Source organism: Vicugna pacos, chromosome 3 (genome assembly GCF_048564905.1).
Source record: "Vicugna pacos chromosome 3, VicPac4, whole genome shotgun sequence".
In the NCBI taxonomy this organism is placed as follows: domain Eukaryota; kingdom Metazoa; phylum Chordata; class Mammalia; order Artiodactyla; family Camelidae; genus Vicugna; species Vicugna pacos.
The window spans coordinates 24436771-24457154 of record NC_132989.1 but is presented as its reverse complement, the minus strand read 5'-3'; the positions used below and the strand labels follow the sequence as shown (position 1 = coordinate 24457154).

The window sequence follows — 20384 nt, the reverse complement described above, 5'->3', positions numbered from 1 at the left end:
GTTTCCCAAAAGTGCTCCCTCAACTACTTTAAAAGTAAAATATACTCTAAAAAATAAAATAAAAGAGCAAGGTAGGAGTACCTTGTAAGTCACAAATTAGTGCAAATTAGAGTGCTGCAAAAGCCCTGTTTGGATGGTTGGAACGTTGTGGATGGCTGGCATTTTGGAAACTGGAAATAAACTCTTCTAAATTTTTTACGTTACATGAACCCTCACAGAGGAGCCATATGTTCTCCCAGCCCAAGCAACACCATTTGACCACAGCACTTAACTTCCACATTGGACCATAAAACATGAATAAAGGAATTTTTAAATATACTCACCTTCCTCAAGCCAAACTATTCTCTTAGAGACTGTATGTCAAGTTTTCTTAATAGGATAAATCAGTGCAACAAGAAATGCTTCTAGTCCCTCTGAATCTTCTCCCTAGATTTCCACAGAGAATCAACAACATGGCCTTTCCTTGTCTTTCTTCCTAGAGCTGTAGCCAGCCAAGTGGTTTTGTAACCCTGTTGTCCCCCAACATGGTCCCTGGTTGGGGTAATCCAAACAAAGCTTAAGAACATTAAGGCAAGGGAACACTTGAGGTCTTGTTTTTTTCCTTTTTAACATCTAATAAAAAACAAACAGACAAAAAAACATTTACAATGACTTAGAACATTAAAGTTCTTTTATTACAAAAGTCTATACAATGAAGTGCAGACACCGCAATGCAATTATACTGGTGGTCATATATATATATCTATATATTAATTTGTATATAGATATACAGCTTTTATTTGTACCAAAGTAAAACTATCACAAACTGTCTAATTCTACCACTTAACTGCTGAACTATGACACAGAATACTGTCACATAGCATAAGTGCTGCCATGCCACTTTTATCTATTCTACTTGCAGCCAAACATTAACAGCGAATAACCAACATCATGAAGCAGCTGTTAATTCTAAAATGAAACCAGTCAGGCCACTGACTTATAAAAATACGGTACTCATATAGATTTAGCATTATAAAGAAGGAATATATTATTTAAAACATTTAAATAGTGCATATGGACACTTCTGCATGTGGTATATAAAATAAAACATTCATATAAAACAATATACAGTGTACATTAAATCAGATGTTTGGATATACTCCTGTCTGGAGACTGAAAGAAATTAACTAAATGTACACTGCATGATGAATTCAAATCAAAGTGGTAACATCTTTTGGTGTTTTCAATTTCACTTTTTTAGGTATACATTATGAATAACCTAGCTATATCAAAAGGAAACCACACGAAACGGGCTGGATTTAGTGCTTTATTTCCCAACTGCACGTTCACTACCAAGGAATACTCCCTCCGCCCACCCCCCCCAAAAAAAGGCATTGCACACATAGGTAAAATGTGAAGTACTAGAAATGCTACCTATTATCAAGCTACTTCATGTGCTTACTATGTAATAGTGCCAGAAGTCTGAGGTCCATGCTTCCCTCACCTTATTAAAAGATGTTGCAAAAGTCCATTTTTGTATGGGACAAATTACAAACATTAGCTAGTTAAGAAAACCATGCATGAATCACTGCATGCAAAACGTGGGCACAAAGTGAAACACTCATCAATCCAAAAAAGCACCAGGAAAATAATTACACTTAGATTAAGCCTGACTAGATTATGCTGTTAATGACTATTATATTGTTAGCACAAATAAAGTCACCATTCTATGAAAATAATTAGCAGAATTATACCAGGAAGGAACCTGAAGAAAAGCCATGCAAAACCAAAGAAAAAAAGATATGCTTAGAGTATATGACAAGGGGCATACCACTTTACATCTTGTAGCCAGCTGCTTTAAACAGCATGTGACAGAGCAAAAGGTGGTCCCTTTAGAGGATGTTTTCCTTATGGATTTTGCTTTCTTTAAAAATTAAAAAGGAAAAATAATGATGCAACCCCCTGAAGGTACATTTAAAAATGCAGTGGTATAGCCCTTGTTAAAAATAGATTTACTTCAAGCATAATGATTCTTTTGCCAATTTAAGCCCATGTGATTGAACACACAAATCTGAGCACCATCAGAGTTCCCACATACTGACATGGCTATTTTATCACATTATCTGGAGGTGGTTGGGGCGGAGTGGGGTGGGGATGGACACAGGCTCTAATCCAGACAAATCACATCATCACCAGCTGATAAAATATAACTGAGGAAATAAACAGTAACTTAAGTCCCAAAGGCAGCATGTGATATGATTCAGTTCTGTGTGTGGTATGCGTTTTCACTACACTAATAAGCAAGGTCACTTTTTGGTCTACCCACTGTTATCTTCATCCAGGAGCTATGTGACCAATACTTTGCGCAATTTTGCTAACATACTACCTGTGAGAAAGTGTCACTTTGGGAATTAAACAGAAACATGTTCCACAGTAGGACTTGAAATTTCAGTTGATTTTGGTTTTCTAGGAAAACACAGAACATAGTTGCATATGTGCACATTTATAGGCTTTTCTTTCAAATTTCCAGTCATTCTGCAAGAAAAAGGCAACCGAAGAATTCAATGTGAAGATTTTCCTCTCAATTTTCTTGAGTAATGAAAAACAAAACAATAAAGTTGGTAATAACAAAAAGCTTGTATATCCAAAGTTCTTGAAATTGAAAAGATAAAATATTAGTCTTTCACTAACCAGATGTATCTGTAGTACAAAACAATGAAGAAAAGTGGATGTTTAGATAGAGACAGTCTGTGGTTAATATGAAACATCGCACTCCCTAGAAAGGGTCTACTTACCCTCCCATCACTTCTCTAGTGGTACCACAACCAAGTACAAAATGAGACTTTCTGAGTGTCTGACAAAATGAACTGAAGTACCAGGCAAGAACACACGATGATAGCTTCAGGGAATACAATTGGTTTTACGATGTTTTCTAGGAGCATATTTTATATGGATTTTGAAGAATCTTGTTTGCTGATCAGAACTTCAAGAAGCCTAAGCTTGGCTTTAATTTTCTTGTACTCCCTATACTCCTCAAGCACTGGAACACGATCCTCTTTCTGGGCATTCCTAGGGGAGAAATAAAATCTGCAATAATCTAAAGATCACCTGGAAAATAAAGTCCCAGAAGTTGTCCTAATGTGAGACACAATATTACCCAATATAAGCTCAAATAAAAAACTGCTCTGCACTGAGTCAACTGTGCATTGTCCATTTAGGATGACCCTGAAATATTTTATCAGATGTTGTTTACTCCAGCTCTGACTTATTCTTCCCATTAATAGTAGGGCTTCAGAGTATAAAGGAATGTTTTCTACTCTTATCCTTATATGCACAATTTATTTCTATTCTTATATACTCCTTTATTTTAACATATGGACACTTGTGAGTTTAAGAAGAAAAAGGACTCAATTCTGTGATGCTCAACAAACCTTCCATTTTGTTGGTAAAATGCTTCTTCAAATTCCCGTAATGTTTTACGTAGTTTCTTTTTTTCAGCTCTGGCTTTCCAAAGTTGTTCCAGTAATTCAGGCCTAAAATTGAAATGGGAAGAAAACATTATTTGAAAGGGCACTTTCAATTCATTATGTTCCTAACAGTGTTTCTAATCCCAGTTGCAAAATAAAGTCAGCTGGGGAGATTTTAGAATACACCAATGTCTAAGCTCCAGCGTAGAGCAACTAAATCAGAATAGCTGTAGGTAAGGGCTTTGCATGTGTACTTAAACAAAACAAAAAACGAAACTTCCCAAAGTTGGTCCTAAAGTGAAGACAGGGCCAAGAAATAAAGTCATAGGCCACATTAGGTAAAGAAGCTGATAGAGCACAAACTGACAGGTAACTCTCAGCTGGTTCTGGCACTTTGTTAGGCATCAAATGTAGGGTTTTAGGTTTTTTTAATTTTTAAAACACACTAATGTTCAATAAAGAAAATGTTAATGACAACATGTATATATAATCATACTTTTAAAAAAGGGTGTATTTCTTGAGTATTCATTCTCTCCAACTGTTCAATTATTTAACATTGAATTTTTTTGTATATAAATTTTACTACACAAATAGACTAAAATCATAAACCAGCAGACATACATAGAAGCTGCTCGAGTACTTGATAATCGGAGATCTAGAGCCAATTTTTCTTGATTTTCTTCAACATCAGATTCTGAGTTTTCCAATGAAGACTGTGCCTGTTCAGCAGTTTTCAAGATATCAGTTAACTCAGAGGACAAACTAACACCATCTTCTTCTTCTTCCTAAAAAGATATCCAAACAGAGAATCACACATATAAGGACTTTTCACTTTTCCTTTAGGAAAGAGATCAGAGAATGATTTTTCTTAAGGATTACCTTGATTTCTTCAAAAAAATGTGCAGTTTCTCCTTCTATGATTGGCTGTAACATCTGACCCCTTCGCTTGGTGGATGGAGATCCCTATAATAATAAACATACAAATGGGTTACATTGTACGTATTTAAAGTGTTCAGTGAAGACTCCCTTTACTATTGCATTAAAAGTTTAACAGATCTTAAACTGTGGTTTCAAAATCCTAGACATGTGCTTTAAAAATTTTTAGGAATTCCTTACTAAATTTATTTTTGCTTGTTATGTATGCATAAGAATGATAAATGATTAATTTACGTCTAGGTTATTCTAAAAGAGTTCATTCAATAAATGTTTTTAACATTCTAAGTAATAAAAAAGTATTACATGTAATTGAACTGAGAGCATTTTTCTTTTTAACAATAGCTATCAACTTTTTTGGTCTGAGGACCCCTTTTGCTCCTTTTAAAAAAAATAACAGCTTCATTAAGATGTAATTCATTTCCATAAAATTCACTCATTTAAAGTGCACAATTTAGTGATTTTTAGTGTATTCATAAAGTTGTGCAACCATCACCACTATCTAATTCTAGAACATTTCATCACCACTAAAAGAAACCCTATACTCACAAGGCCTCTCTCCCCAGCCCATGGCAAACACCTGTATACTTCCTCTCTATGGGCTGGCCTATTCTAGATACTTCATATAAATGAAATCATACAATATGTGGCCTTTTGTGTCTGGCTTTCCTCACTTAGCATAAATGTTTTGAGGTTTATCCACATTATAGTGTGTACCAGTACTTCATCCCTTTGTATGCCTGAATCATATTCCATTACATGAATATGCCTCATTTTGTTTATTCATCAGTTGGCTGGACATCTACCTGGACTGTTTCTGCATTTTGGCTATTTGAGTAATGCTGCTCTGAACACTCATGAACAAGCTTTTGTGTGGACATGGGTTTTCAATTCTCTTGGGCATATACCTACAAGGAGAAGTGCTAGGTCACATGGTAACTCTCTGTTTAAGCTTTTGAGGAACTGCTAGCACCATTTGTTGGTAAAAAGATTTTTCCCTATTGTCTTGGTTTAACTTTTAGACCTCACATTTCTCTTTCTGATAGTTATAATTAGGGGTCCATAAGATCTAAAAATGCTTCCAACAGACTCAGTCCTTAAAAACAAACCTATGGAATTCCAAAATGGTTTTCATAAAGAAATTCAGGCTATTTGTACCATTATGGAATTATGGAAATGTCAGTGACACACAAAAATACCTTGCAATCAAAAGATAAAATCTGTATTAAATAAACTATCATATGTGTGAAAGAGTATAAACCATACAGGATTCATTGTTCAAAGAAGATTGATTATATCTAAACAAAGTGGTGTTGAGAGAGGACCAGCTAAAAAAAATGGCCAGTTAAAAAAGAATGTTTATAAAAGGACTAAATAAAAAGTGCTCAGAAGGGGTGAGGTGGTAGCTCAGTGGCAGAGGGCTTGCTCAGTATGCACAGGGTCCTGGGTTCAATCCTCAGCACCTCCATTAAAAAAACCTAAAAAAACCTAATTACTTCCCCCCTCCAAAACAAAAACAAAAAACTCAAAACAAAAAGTGCTCAGAAGGCTACAGTGAACCTTCTAATGAGTAGTCAGGCAGTCAAAGCCTATAGGGAACCCCTATTCAAGAGGCTATCAACATAAAAATGGCCTGCAAGCTTAAGCAAATGAAAAGCTCCAGAAAATTAATTCCTAGAAGATGATGCAGAAGGGGTTACATGCTACTTTCTATGTGAGTCTGAAATTTAGAGCCATACTATCTAATGGTTAATTTGGGAATAGCATTTAATATGTACGTTAAGAATTAGTTTTCATTTTTCTCAAAAAATGCATACAAATATGAATAAACATTATTTTACTAGAGTCTTCTCATTTAAAAAGATGAACTGAAAAAAATCAGTTTATATTATTGTACAATTAAATGAACATCATCATGATGACCTTCACAAAACTGATGTATTTTTAAAGACATGAATTTAAATGGACAGAAATTAGGCAAGGGTCTGAAATAATGGGTTTTTAATCCTACACATGGGTGACCCTGGACACATCACTCCTGAGTCTCAGTTTCATCATCTGTGAAATGAGGCTATTATCTTCTACCTGTTGTGACTTGACTTGTCAGGATTTAATGACATAATCACAGATAAAAATGCTTATAAAAGTTCCTGGGAGATAGTATTAGGCACTTATAATTAATTTCCTACTCTTTTAAAAGCAGTGACCTCACCTTAAATATACAATTCTTGTTACCTTGGCTATGTATTTCTCATAATAATTTTTTTTTAAGAGCAGGTCTTGGTAAAATGAACTAGATGAATACTCGCATGTTTTACTTACAAGGACAGGAGTGATGCTAGCTCTTGTCAGCATCTGTTTTACAAGTCTGTATCTATCATAGAGAGGTTTAACAATGTGCCTTTCTTCCCTGGTCACCTGAAGCAAGAAAAATGGAAATCACCTAGTCATCAGAAATCTAAAATTTCTAAAACACTGAGCAAGATAACTTTCCCTTCAACTTTTAAAAAATTATTTTAAATAAGTAGGCAATCTCCCAAATGTAGGAAACAATGTTCTATGAAATGGCTCTGAAGATATGGGCCACAAAAGTGATTCATGCTCTTTAAAATAGAAAATCAAATCTTTTTAGCAAGAGAGACATTACCGGCCTTCCATGTTGACTTTCATAATAAAGAAGACTTTTCTGGAGAGAAGTTTTCTCTTCTACCAAATGATCTTTTGTCATTTTCTAGAATAAAAAACCAAAAAACAAAAAACAAAAAAAACCCTCCCATTAGCAGCATCATTCTCTTCACCCTCACAATGTAAATAATTAGGCTGAAAGGGCAGTCCATTACCACTCTAGCTTAGGTTAGTAAGAATGCATCTTTTGCTTATGAATTTGCAGGCAACATTTTTCAGTCTCCTGTAGCATCACATCTGATCTTCTAGTAACTACGTACCAACCACCTTTGGTGGTCTGATTTATATTTCATCTGAATAAGTTATGAATACCAGAGCTTAGAGATAGTGGGTAAGTTACCCTATTTTTGTTCAACAACCTAATCTGTAAAATGGGGGATACTTCACCTACCTTACAGAGTTCTAATGAGGACTAAATGAGTTATTATGTTGTAAAGGTATTTACGACAGTGCCTATTCAGAACACAATAAGCAAAATAAATGCCTATTATTTCAATTTTGCACATAATTTTTAGCGTTATCACTATAAATTTGTGTGTACACACAGACACACACAAAAAACATGCATACACAAGTCTTAAAACCTGGTAATTCTCCTATACTATTAAGAAAATCTGGCAGTATAGCAAAAAGATCCTGAAAAAAGCTCAACAATGTCGATTTGTGACCTCAGACTTCTACTCTATGACCTCCGTTTCCCCTCATCTGGCACTTTCTTTATACTGAAAATAAGATACCCTTCTCACATCTCTTAGCACTCTAATGGTAGTAGGCAGGAATCTCAAATTTCTTTGCTTATAACTCCTTCCCCCTTTGCTCCACAGCATCATCTTTTAACATCCCAATGAATCAATGTACCACGAGATACACTTTAACTCAAATAAACTCTCCACTTATCTCTAGGACACCGTTTCTCACCAGTATCAAAATTAGAGGTTAAAAAAAAATCACTTGATATCTTCCTATAACAAATATTTTAGATTATGTACGTGTAGTAGAGGATAGCTGGGTGTAGACTCTTTAAAACACTGTGATTTCAGCCTCAGGCTTGAACCTTAAACCTAGGAGAATGAATTTCAATAAGCCTAAGTCAACCTAAATCCAAAGGAAAGGAGGCAGGGAGAAGAGGAGGGTGGTATAACATAAAACCAAAACCAAGAAAAACTGGAGAAGGGAGCGACTAGACTTTCTAATCCAGCTCTGTTTGAAGCGAGAAAGATTCTAATATTTAGATCATAAGGGGTACTCTTTTATCAAGATAGAAATGCGTATCAGTATTCATCATTGTCTGGATAAAAGTTCACCTGAGACCATCTACCTCTGTACTCTCCCAGCAAATACTATCTGATACAAGATCTTGGTTGCCAAGTGCTTTGACCAGGACTGTCCTAGGCATAAGTTTTACTGAGTAATGGTTCTTCAACAAAATTCAGTTAATCCTCAAAACCACAATGTGTTAGTGTTTTAATGGGCATAATCATATCCATATAAGTCAATGGCTGTTGAAGGGACTCAGTGGCAGAATGAGCATAACATAATCAGCCAGGAACTGGCATAAGTTAAGAGCTCAATACATATAACTATTAAGATACAAGGCCAGGATTCAAACTCAGGTATCTTTCATGCTCTTAACATACTCATCTTGCTAATTACCTCCAACAGAAATGAACAGATTGCATTCTAGGTTTTTTTAGTTTTATTATGACTCAGGTACTTCTGTTGTGCTGATAATAATCATGTTTCTGTATCAGAAGAATACCTAGACATCTTTATGCCACTATCATAATTATTTCAGGGATTCTAAAGGCTAGTTGCAAAAACTATAGCTCAAGATTACTTTGATATCTTCTGGAAGACATCTCTCAACACGTTTTTCTTTCAGTCTTTTCAGAATAAGTTCAACTGTTGCTTCCTTAGATGGCTTCTTCTCTTTCTGTATGATCCTGGATTCATCTTCATTCTCTTCATCTTCATGGTCTAGAGAAGAGCCAAAGCTTTTTGGAAGAGTGTTACTACGTGGACGTGTCTGAGGTACAAATTCTCCATCAGAGCTTTTGTGTTTTGCATCTACATTTCAGAACCAAGAAGACAGATCAGTAATACTGATTTTAGTTAAAATACAACTAGGTCAAAAGAGATGCGAGATGTGCAAAAGTAAAGTATGTATCAACAATATACAAGGGTCAGATACTTCAAGGTCACATGAAATATTTATATACAGCAAGAGAACTATACTGTTTTTCTTTCAACCAATATTCACAGAAAACTTACTGAAGTAAGGTGCTCTGATAAGCATACAGTAGTAAACAGACATGGTCCCTGTTTTCACAGAGCATATATTCAGGAAGTAAAAAACAAAAACTAAGCAATCAGATTCAGAAACAAAATAATTTCGAAGAGTGCTAAATGCTTTATAGCACTTTTTACCTATTTTTTTTTTATTTTTGGGGGGGAGGTAATTAGATTTAGTTATTTATTTAGTTTTGGAGGAGGTACTGGGGATTGAACTCAGGACCTTGTGCATGCTAAGCATGCATTCTACCACTTGAGCTATACCCTCCTCCCATAGCACTTTTATCTTTATATCTTCTTTACAGAAGAGAAAATAGAATGATGCCACAATGTTAAAGGAGTGTGCTTTGTGGAAAAGCAACTACTTTGGATGGAATTGACCAAGAAGGCCTTTCTAAGATGGTGACATCCTAGTTGAACATGGAATAAAAAGGAGCTAATCTAGCAAAGAAGATTTAGGGGAAGAGCATTCCCCACCAACTGAGGCAATAGCCAGGGCAAGGGCCCTAAACAGTGACATGTTTAAGGAAGAGAAAATGAGAGAGGAAAGGGATAAAATGGGCAAAGGACAGAATATAAAAGGCCTTGAAAGCCAGGGTAAGGAGTTTGGACTTTACTCTAAGTGGGTAAGGGAAGCCCACTAAAGGGCTATGAACAAGATAGTAACACAGTTTTTTTAAAAAAGATAATTCTGGTAACCATGCAGAGAATACACTGTAGGGCAACAGAGTGGAAGAAAATTGGGAAACTAGTTAGTAGGCTAATAATTTAATGACAACCATTAGTAATACATTCAAGGTAATGATTTTCACCAATGACTGGAAACTGGTATTAAACAAGGAAATTTTTAACAATTGTAGAGGAAAATTCTAAGTAGTTGGAGAACTTATTTAGCCACAAGAATGTAAACTCAATGACAATAAGGACCCTGTTTGTCTTGTTCACTGATACAACCTCAGACGTCTTCAAGTACTTGGTACTTACATACTAAAATTTTTGCTGAATAAATTCAAAGGAATAAACCAAAATGTGATGCTCCAGATTACAAACCCATACTTGGTAAAGATGATTTTAAAAATATTAACAATTATTAAAAAGTGTACTCATTGAACACCCACAAAGTAAATATACCTTAGCAACTGCTGTAACTCCAGTAACACAAGACCTAGTTTGTAATTCAAGATGGCTTACAATTCAGTCTTTGTAGTATACATAGTTGATCATGATTAGATATTCCTAATCTTGGATGAAATGCCAACCAAAAATCCTTAATAACCAGAAAACTCAGAACTGCTTAATAGTTTAAATATATTCCAGATAAACTTCATAATGTAATACCATCTGTGAATATACAATCTGGAGCACCTTTCAAAAGACTATTACTAATAAAAGCACAGAAAATACATTTGGAAGAATATAATACAGTATTGCAACTTTGACCATAAGTAATAAAAGAACAAAGGAAATACTAATTTTTGCCAGAGTCCAATGTTTAAAATTATTAAAAATTATACAACTCTCAGACATATTATTATAAAGAATATTTTAAAATGCAAATATATTAGAAAAGCGGCACATTTCATACCTTTAATTTGCTTCCGCAGTTTGGTAAGCTCTGTCATCCATTTTAATACCTTTGGATTGGCTGTAATATCACTGTAGGAGGGCTGAAAAATTAAGAATATAGAATCACTGAATAGGCACTCATCAACCCCTACTCTCTCAGCTTCCAGGTGTTTCAGCTGCAGACTGTGCGAAGTTCCTCTCTGGGAATTTGAATTTGCCCAAAGGAGCTGCCTGGCCCATCAACCCCTCCTCTGGAGCAGCCCACACCCATGACTGGCTGATGTGGAATTAAAAAGGCCTGGCCCCCTCGTCTCAATTCAGATCAATCCTGAACAGCCATCCTAGCTTGAGACCCTGTGGAATCCTGCTGAGGCTTCGAATGAAACTGTATCAGAGGTCTACTTTCTCCTCTACTCAACTCTGCTGGCCTCACTCCTTACCGCTATTGTTCCCCCTAAACACTCCCCCAGAAATCGCATGCACTGAAATCTGTTTCAGAATGTTCTCCAGATAATCCAACCTAAGACAACTCTATGACAATAAATCTACTCATAGATGACACTGTCATTCATAAAGCTAATATTTTAACAAATTTGTTAATACCACAATAAAATTAAGATGAGAAATTCTAAAAGTAGAAACAGAACCATTAAAACCTCTGTGGGTAAGCAATGGTTATTTTAATTTATGCACAAAGAGTATTTTACAGTTCCAACAGCAGGGATTTCGCTCAATCCTCATCTCATCTTACTTTAAGTAGAAAGGGCAAGATAAGTAAAGCTCTCTTGGAGTAGGGTCCAGCAACTGCCAGAAGCCAGATTTTAATGTCTTCTGTTTCCAAGTACACGGCTTTTCCCACTTCACGTGTTCTAGTTATTAAATACCTCACCCTTCCACCCCAACCCACCACCAATCTAGGAATTTGTGGTTTTTGAGAGAGCAGAAATAGCATTAAAGTGTGTAAATGTAAAATATTTGCTTTAAAAATTCTATAAGCTGTTTTGCCAATGGAAATGTAAAGATGTAATGGTGCACTAGAAAGAATCCTGGTCTGGAATCAGGAGACTAATGATCTATATAATCTCAGATCTATATGATCACTACTTCTCTGGGCATCTCAGATTCATTGTCTCTCCCAGGAAACAGACTAATGCATTCCCAAGTACGTCCTCCCAGTTCCAAAAGATTTACCTCACAACAGGCAATGCTACAAACTTACCTTGCTATTTCTTTCCCTTTCAAACTGTTCCTCAAATTGTCTGATTTTTTTCTGAAGTTTCTTTACCAACTGATATGGTGTTCTGTCTTCTCTTTTTTCATCTTTTGAACTAAAAGATGATCTTCGAATCCTGAATTAAAACAAGAGGCAAACAGTTAAATTTTCCAGTTATCAACATCGTATCTCTTATTACCCTGACATAACACGATAGTATTACCAAGAACTATATCTTTAAAGTGAAATTAAATCCCTAACACTAAAGAACAGGTAATAAAAAGAAACTTAAATTATAATTTAACAGACCACAAAATTAGCTAACACAAGAGGGGATGAAAACACTCTATAATCACTCAGAAGTTGTTTGGGCAAAGGCAGAGAAGAAACAAAGACACCACCTAGCAGCTCAGAGCTCTTTTGGTGTTCAAACAGTGAAGACAAGATGTTAACATTCAGAACCAATATAATTTCAAGTTTTGACAACAAAAATATTTGAGATTGGTGAACTCCACTTGTGGCTCCCCTTCCAGAGTTCTATGTATCAGTCATGAATGAATAAATACACCATGGGGAAAAGACTATTTGAGAGCAAACCCCAAATATCTCCATGAATTCAGAATTTAGGGGCCCCCACAATGAAAAATTGTAAAAGCGTCTTCATGAAATTGGGGAGAAAGCTGTCAACTTCAGGTATGGAGGATTAAAATTTCTCAAAGGACCCAGGTATGTAAGAGGAGTCACCTCTCATAAGAACATTAAAGTCATATACCTAGCAAAAGAAAGTGCTTTAGATGAGGAATCCAACGTTTCTGGATCATGGAGGAAACGCTGGCTTTGCCCAAAATCTAAACTACGGTGTGATAATACTGGAGGACAATCCTCTTCCAAAGGGTGATGATTCATTCTTCCAGCTTGTGGAGAGAGCTGAGCTTCTCCAGACTCAGAGTCTTCCTGCCAAGACTTAAAAGCAGGAAATGGCTCTGCAAAACAAACACAAAGAATAGTACCATGGGTCTCTTGGTTCCACATGGAAAAAAAGTCACAATATTAGCTATATGTTCTTTAAATCTTTATCATTATGTAGTAGTTCCTGTAACGTTTATGGCATACTAGGATCTTCATAAAGTCTACTGTAGTTTTTTTAAAACTGTCTGAGCTTCATTTTTCAACCCAGAGTTCTAATTTCACATAAGGAGTTATACTTTAAAATTTCTGAACCCAGTCACAAAGAAAGAAGGGACACTGTCAAGCTCTTTAAAATTCTACTAAACATTATTCTTCAAGTAGGGGAAAGTCTTCATGTAGAAAGTGTGGACACTCAGCAGCCCTTAGTTAGGAATTAAACTTACCCAAATGCTACCAGGTGAATAAACCGTCCCTCCCTGTCAAGTGGCTTTGTGAGGAAGTGGAAGCTATTCTGCATGCCAAACAGAACACTCACCAAAGGAGCACTTGAATTCCAAAAGAATTCTAGTATTTCCAAACAAGCAGCTAACTCACCTGACAGTTTCTGCCTCTAACATTAAACTGCAGTGGTTATTTTCTGTTACAGGATTCCTGTATATAATATGCATTTTAATAATTAAACACCCAACAGTATTACCAAGACAAAACTTGATAGCCTTCTTAATACGCACATTTATTTGATTGGAGTTATCCTATATGTTCTCAAATGAACCCATGTTAAGATATTTGATGTCTCTGAACAAATAAGGTTTGATTACATACAGAACACATACAGATAAACACAGAATCCACAAATATACTCCAAATACAAACTTATCTTCAAGCATCACTGGAGTCGAGGGGCGGGGAGGAACTTTTCCATCTACACATTAACTTTATATATAACTACAGTGTAAAACTGTGATGCTCTGGCTTTTAACAGTAGCAAAAATGAGTTAAGTATTTCAGGATGCAAAAATGGCTTGACAGTGTCAAAAATCAAGAATGATGTTTTCTTTTTCTTCACACAATAGCTAAGGATTGCTACTTTAGTAACTTAGTTTAACTTTATGCATTAGCAATTTAAAGCATTTTTTCAGGGTATTAAGAACATAATTAATTTAGTTTTTAAAGCCCAGACCAATCTGATAGCTAAAAATTGGGTACAAAGCGTGCAGTCCCACAATAAACCCACCAATAAAGTGATTTTCAAAGGAACCCTTGTACCTGCTTCCCAGCAAATAAGTAACTGGCAATAAACATTTTATGAGAAATCTCATTTTAAGAAAAGAGGAAAGTAACAAAATAACAAAATACTTTCTGGGTATTGTTTTTAACCCAGAACAGTTTTCCCGATATATGGGAATAGCAGGAGAAGGGCTAATAAAAAGGCAAACACAGTGAACCATAAAAAAGCAAAAAAGCTAAACTATGGTGAACCATACTTACCCTCCCCATCTCTCTGCAGATGCATTGTTTTGAAATCAATGAGGGGAAAAGTGATAGGGCATGACGCTAATAAAATGGAAAAAAATGGCAAAAAATACTAAAGTGAACACACAGCACAGTCAGAACAAACCATACACATAACTAACACAAAGCCAAAGATACCAAAAACATTTCCCTAAAACTAGTTAGGCATTCTGCTCAAAAACTTTATTCAAAGAAATTACTACTAACCAAACTTTAAAAACAAACACAAACATACATTTCCATTTCAGCAAGCAAGGCAAAAAACTCAAAATAGTGCTGTTCTACTAAAACTCAAACATAAAACTGAAGAAATGGAAACTTAACCAGGTACTGTTTGAAGCTTTTCAGTATAATTGATTAGAAAGAAAGATATTTCCCTTAGTTTGCTCTTTGAAAAGATCCTACTGTATTTTACTCAAGAGCCAGCAGGAGAGAATCTGAAGAAAAGATGTTGCCCACTTCCATTAAAAGCCAAGATCTTTGGATGGCTGCTACAAATGCATACTGGTGGTAGACATGTGCTATCTGCTTGCTAAGTGCACTCTGCTGACTATCCTTTGAACAATACAAAAAACCAAACCCACCACATACTTAGGAAGAATGAGGTGGGCCTCTATTTGGAGTCACCCTACTTCTCTATTAAGAGTCACATCGAACAGGGTATATCTCTGATTTCAAGGTATATAGGGTCTAAAGTAAATTGGTCCATTAAGGAAGGCTATTATTTTGAATATCCTAACTCCCACTTGTAGAAAATCAATCTCTGTATTGTTTGCAAAATTAGAAAGAACATCATGGTCCACTAACAGCCACTCTCTCAAGCACATGCAGGGTTCATGGCTGAGAAGGTCACTCAGACGTCTACTGCTGTTGGCTCTATGAAAGTCACTGACCCTTATTCCTGGGAGCCAGTAGGAAGCCTACATGGACTTGTCACAGCTGTTGAGCCAGGTAGCTAAAAGAACAGCTCAGGCACTGAAAATCAGGGATCAGTAGTCCATAGTTAGTTTCTTTCCCTATCTACTAAAGCTGTAAAGAGTGGATTCTAGCAAGGCAACAAAGAGAGCCCAGCGTCAGGTTCTCTTTGGGGAAGCCTCCAGAAAGCTGAAGCTGGACAGAGAACTTCCAATTTCCTTGATAATGGAAAATAATTGGTCATCTATGCTTAAAACTTAAGATCAAGACCCAGGCCAAAGACTGTGAAGAGCTATTTATCTGCATCCTCCAAGGGGAAGAAGCATTAAGTTATTTGTCAGAATCCCAGCTTCATCTTTCAGAGACTCCTTTCCTACTGCGGCTCAAGGGATACCCTGTTGACCATCATTCCTTTTCAATGTCTATGCCGGGATAACTAACTAAAACGGACATTTGATATTCATTGCCACCAGGATGCTAATGTATCCCTTAACTCTGGGGAGCATCTTCATAAATTCCAAACAGACTGAATCACCCAGAACAAAATAAATGGAAGATAACTTCCTGACTAAGTCTAAGTTAAAACACATAATATGCCACTGGGCAAGCCAAACATCTAGACCAAAAAAAAAAAAAAAAAAAAAAAGAGGTGGGGGATGTGTAGAGAGACAGCAGTAAAGATTAGCAAAGACAATGACTTGGTTGGGACTTCTTTAAAATTGGCTATACCTTAAAAATAAACAAACACTCCAATTGTGATCAAGTGAGTAGACTTAAGGTGGCAAAAGGAGTCCAAAGTATTGGCATTGCAGTTTCTCGTTACTGCCACTGTATGTCATCAGCTAACTTGCCAAAGGTGAGATAACCAAGGGATCATCGTCCAAGTGAACAAATACGTAACTTTAAGATTCCTAAGTGGTCTCCCTATCTCTTGACAAAGGAAGGTGTTCGATCTAGAGGACTTCTGGATCCAAATTTGCTGCTTATTTCCTCTCCTCACCCACAATATTTTATTTGAAAGTTTACAAATACACAGCAAAGTTTAGCATATTTTACAGTGGACATCCATATACCAGTCCCCTAGATTCTATCATTAACATTTTACTATACTTGCTTTATAACATTTTCCACCCCATTAACCATCTTACTTTTTTCATGGATTTCCAAGTACACTGCAGATATCAGTATACGTCCCCCTAAACACTTGTGCATGCAAATCAGTCACTATAGTTTCATTATTTAGTTTTTGCTTCTTTTGATTAAAAAAAATTATATACAATGAAATGCAAGCCTTAAGTATGCGTGGCTGAGTTTTGACAAATACAATAAACACATATACCTACGTGGCTTGCATTTTAAAATTAAAATTCCTTTCCCTTGTAAAAATTGTTAGGACACTACTCCCATACCTTCATAACCTAACACAGAGATACAGAAATACGGTACTATATTTGCTTACAAATATCCTTGAAAATAATTTTTTTTAGTGTATTCCTGATCATAAAAAGTAGCTATATATAAGCCTTCTGCAAAGTGTTGAGATCCCCAAGCCCTAACATACTGAACTTTCAAAGAATGGAAGATAGTACCTGGTTTAATAAGTAACAAAAGCCTACTCTTGATTTTATTTTCTTAATCAGTTTTAACATCCATCTTCACAGTTAATGGATCAAATAAGAACTTCCATTTTAAATGAGATAGATGCCCCATAATTTCATTAGTACATCTGAATAAAAATACTCACTCTTACACAAATCAAATAAAAATGAATAAGGTTGCTCAGAAAAGGCAGTAATCTCATTACTGCTCTGGGTAATTTCCATTACAAATAACATTATCAGGAAAATAATGTGTGTGGGTAAAATTACCTTCCCATTTATCACCATCAGAAACATTCTTCAGGTCTAAATGTGGAATTTGGACACATGCTGCTTCCCCTTGAACACCAACACTTTGACCTCCTGGCAGTTCTGATTCAGTGTTGGCATTCAAATCACATATCTTGCTACTTGAACCCTGTATTTTAAAATAAAGAATGTATTTCAAAACCAAGAAGCTTTTCACATCCAGCTTAAGGACAACTAGCATATATCCTCATGTAGTCTTCACTAGTTTACTGTGCTTGTACAATCAACTGTCCCATTCCCACCATCCAAACTATTTTCAAATATGAATTTGCAGTTTTATAATATATCTTACTGGAAAACTAAGTTTGGACCCTAGTTTAAGGAAACTGTTTTCATAATCACATTTCTTATGAACAAAAGTGGCAAATCAAATGGCTGCATAACTGTAAAACATTTGGTAAAAGTATTATATGTAAATGTCCTTTAAACCTATTCAACCCAAGAGTTAAAGCCTAGATACAATAACTAGTAGATTAAACTTGGTCAAATTTTAAAAACCATAAGAGAAAAATAATTCTTACCAATATCAAGTGTGACAATTTATCACTGTGAAATGACAAATATTCTTTCCTAGAAATACAGGTAAAGTTATTAGGCTTTTAAGAATAAATAGAATACTCTCATTGCATATTTCTTATCTAGATTCCTCTCTTCCCCACATAGTTAGCATTTACAAAGTGAGAGAAGAAAGTGGCAACTGGACATATGCCCATTCTTTGGAGCCCTATATCTGAAAATCACACACTACCGAAAAGATCCACAGAATCAGTTCAGGTTTAGAAAAATTAAGTAACAGTCACCACCCCCTACACACACAGCCACATCCCAAGAAGAAAAATATTTTAAAAGGAAAAACATACTCCACAATAAGCAGAAACCAAAAGACTTGAACATATAATGGAGAAAATTTTGTAAAATAAATATTAATTTTAACCAAATAGCTTTTTCTCCCCAACTCTGGGACTTTTTTTTTTACTTTTAAAGATTTGCTAAAAGCATGTCTTAAATTTTAAATCTGATAGTGATCTATTACAATCAAAGCAAGGTTACTACTTCTAAACCTCTCTTTCCTCAAAACATAATGGTACCAGGTAAAAGAAATTTTATAAAATCTCAATTCACCTCTTATTTCCATAGAAAAATTAACCACTAGCTGTTACAAATGGTCTCTACCTATTTGACCAGTCAACACAGCATCCAGAATCATAGCAGGTTATCAATATGCTGACTGTGGGAAATTTCTCCCCAAAGACATGACGGCAATTTTCAATGACACATCCGATGCTGCTCCTACCCTGCCATAACAGAGTATGCACTCAGAGACAGGTCTTGATCTAAATATGGCAAGTCATCTCCTCATATACATAATTACCTTATTCTTGCTGACCATGAGAAACAAACTAAAATTCGTGGCAAGAGAAGGCCCTCCTCCACTAAGAGTGGGAGCAAATCGTGGGATGAGCTAAATTTTACCTTAACAGACTAAAAGACCTAATCATCTAAATTTGAGAAATGTGAGAGACAATGGCGTTAATGCAAATGTATCCTTGCCAGTGGGCTATCATCAAATCAGTAACGCTGTTTGGGATTGCTCAGTATTGACAATCCAGTCTACAACTTCATTACTGCTGTGTTTTTAGAATATCCAACCATCTTTCCTAAGAAAATTATAACACACTTCTTGGCAATGTCTTAAAGAATCATAAAAAGAGTAACAACACCCAAAATCTACTTTAAAACATTCTAGAAAGCTTATTTTCAAAGGGACTCTATCAAGTGTCTATGGAGATTATATGTGGCTGAAATACTCATTGTCTTAAGGATCCCCTTCCATTACTGCTGGCCAAGGACATAAACAAGCACCAACTGCATATAACTGAACCGGAATACTGGGACACACGGAGGAGGAGTTGGGAGCTTGAAACGGAAGAAAAACATCCCGTACATATTTGTTGACACAAATATGTTACAATCTTTCAATTAGTTATCCATAGTTCCAAGACTAAGAATTAACTCACTGAAAGGTATCTTCAAAGTTATCAATAAATTCCCAACTGGTTCTCAAATCAACCAAAAGTTTTAACACAGGAAGGCAGTGTTCTTCCATTTGAATGTTTTCCAAATTATTAATGTCTCTCTGAACCTGCATTCACTCTGAATACTTATGGACATTTCACATGCTTTGTACTTTATACATTAAAACAAGTTTGGGTTTTTAGATCATCTAAAATGTATAATGGATAGATTCATCTGAAAAATTCACCCCCAAATCTGTTAAGAGCTTCAGTTCTCCAAATGAGTAATTAATTAGCAACAACAAGAAAAAATGCTTACCTCTCAAGACAGCCATCTTCACTGTCACCACGGTCACTGCATGGCTCTAATAGTATACCTACAGACTGAAAAAAGAATACACCACTGGAGTTCCCATCACTTACATATGAGCGGAAGTTTCTGATCTAAATTAGGACACTAGATTACAAATTGGTCAAATATCCCTCTTTAACATCATTCATAAGCTATAGGTGCTAGCATTTCTTTCACAGAGTAATTTATCTTCCTCAAAACCTGAGTTGTGTGTGTGCATGTGTGTGTGAAATGAGAAGCCTGCACTTCTTGCTACCCTATTAGGCAATAGGTACTGCTACTGCTATCATATTCTTTTTCCTTCTTTAGAATTCTCTCCTCTAAAAATGACGATCTGCTACTTCTCTTTCTCCTCAGCCATGAACATACAAGTTGGTAACTTCCTACCAGGTAACAGAGGAGTCATATAGTTCACCAGATCCCTTTATTAAATATATTTGAAATAATAACTCCAAACCTCAGAAACACAAGAGAATGTTCCCCTCTTTCCAGTGGGGGCTCAGTAATTAGTAACATCATCCCATGCCTATTCCTCCTTAAAATACCTACCGAGTCTAACACAAATGACCTGTGCAATACTACCAATTATGTTAACTTTTTAGTGTTTTTTGATGATCACTTCTGAAGTAAAAGGTTCAA

General features: G+C 35.7%; 2 protein-coding genes across 29 annotated transcripts in view; one reads left to right on the top strand and one right to left on the bottom strand.

Moving 5' to 3' along the window:
- The window catches only part of PKD2L2 (polycystin 2 like 2, transient receptor potential cation channel), a 41877-nt gene extending 30287 nt beyond the window's left edge, over nt 1–11590 (top strand). For 4 of the 8 annotated variants that reach the window (XM_072956997.1, XM_031673238.2, XM_072956995.1 and 1 more), the window contains one exon: nt 2510–2598. The gene's annotated coding sequence lies outside the window, so the exon portion shown is untranslated. Of the gene's footprint in view, nt 1–218; nt 649–2509; nt 2599–8946; nt 9096–9661; nt 9954–11082 lie in introns of those variants that run through there. The other 4 variants (XR_012068157.1, XR_012068154.1, XM_072956994.1 and 1 more) reach the window with 4 other exon arrangements.
- The window catches only part of FAM13B (family with sequence similarity 13 member B), a 102261-nt gene continuing 82518 nt past the window's right edge, over nt 642–20384 (bottom strand). For 7 of the 21 annotated variants that reach the window (XM_072956966.1, XM_072956965.1, XM_015239531.3 and 4 more), the window contains 14 exons: nt 19713–19777; nt 17900–17948; nt 17340–17487; nt 14533–14598; nt 12908–13118; nt 12142–12271; nt 10942–11023; nt 8902–9131; nt 7027–7110; nt 6702–6797; nt 4326–4409; nt 4068–4231; nt 3411–3512; nt 642–3048 (listed from right to left, as the gene is read on the bottom strand). In XM_072956966.1, the coding sequence (XP_072813067.1) occupies nt 2925–3048; nt 3411–3512; nt 4068–4231; nt 4326–4409; nt 6702–6797; nt 7027–7110; nt 8902–9131; nt 10942–11023; nt 12142–12271; nt 12908–13118; nt 14533–14598; nt 17340–17487; nt 17900–17948; nt 19713–19777 (1635 nt within the window). In that variant the 3' untranslated portion in view covers nt 642–2924. The remainder of the gene's footprint in view (nt 3049–3410; nt 3513–4067; nt 4232–4325; nt 4410–6701; nt 6798–7026; nt 7111–8901; nt 9132–10941; nt 11024–12141; nt 12272–12907; nt 13119–14532; nt 14599–17339; nt 17488–17899; nt 17949–19712; nt 19778–20384) is intronic. The other 14 variants (XM_072956968.1, XM_072956970.1, XM_072956977.1 and 11 more) reach the window with 7 other exon arrangements.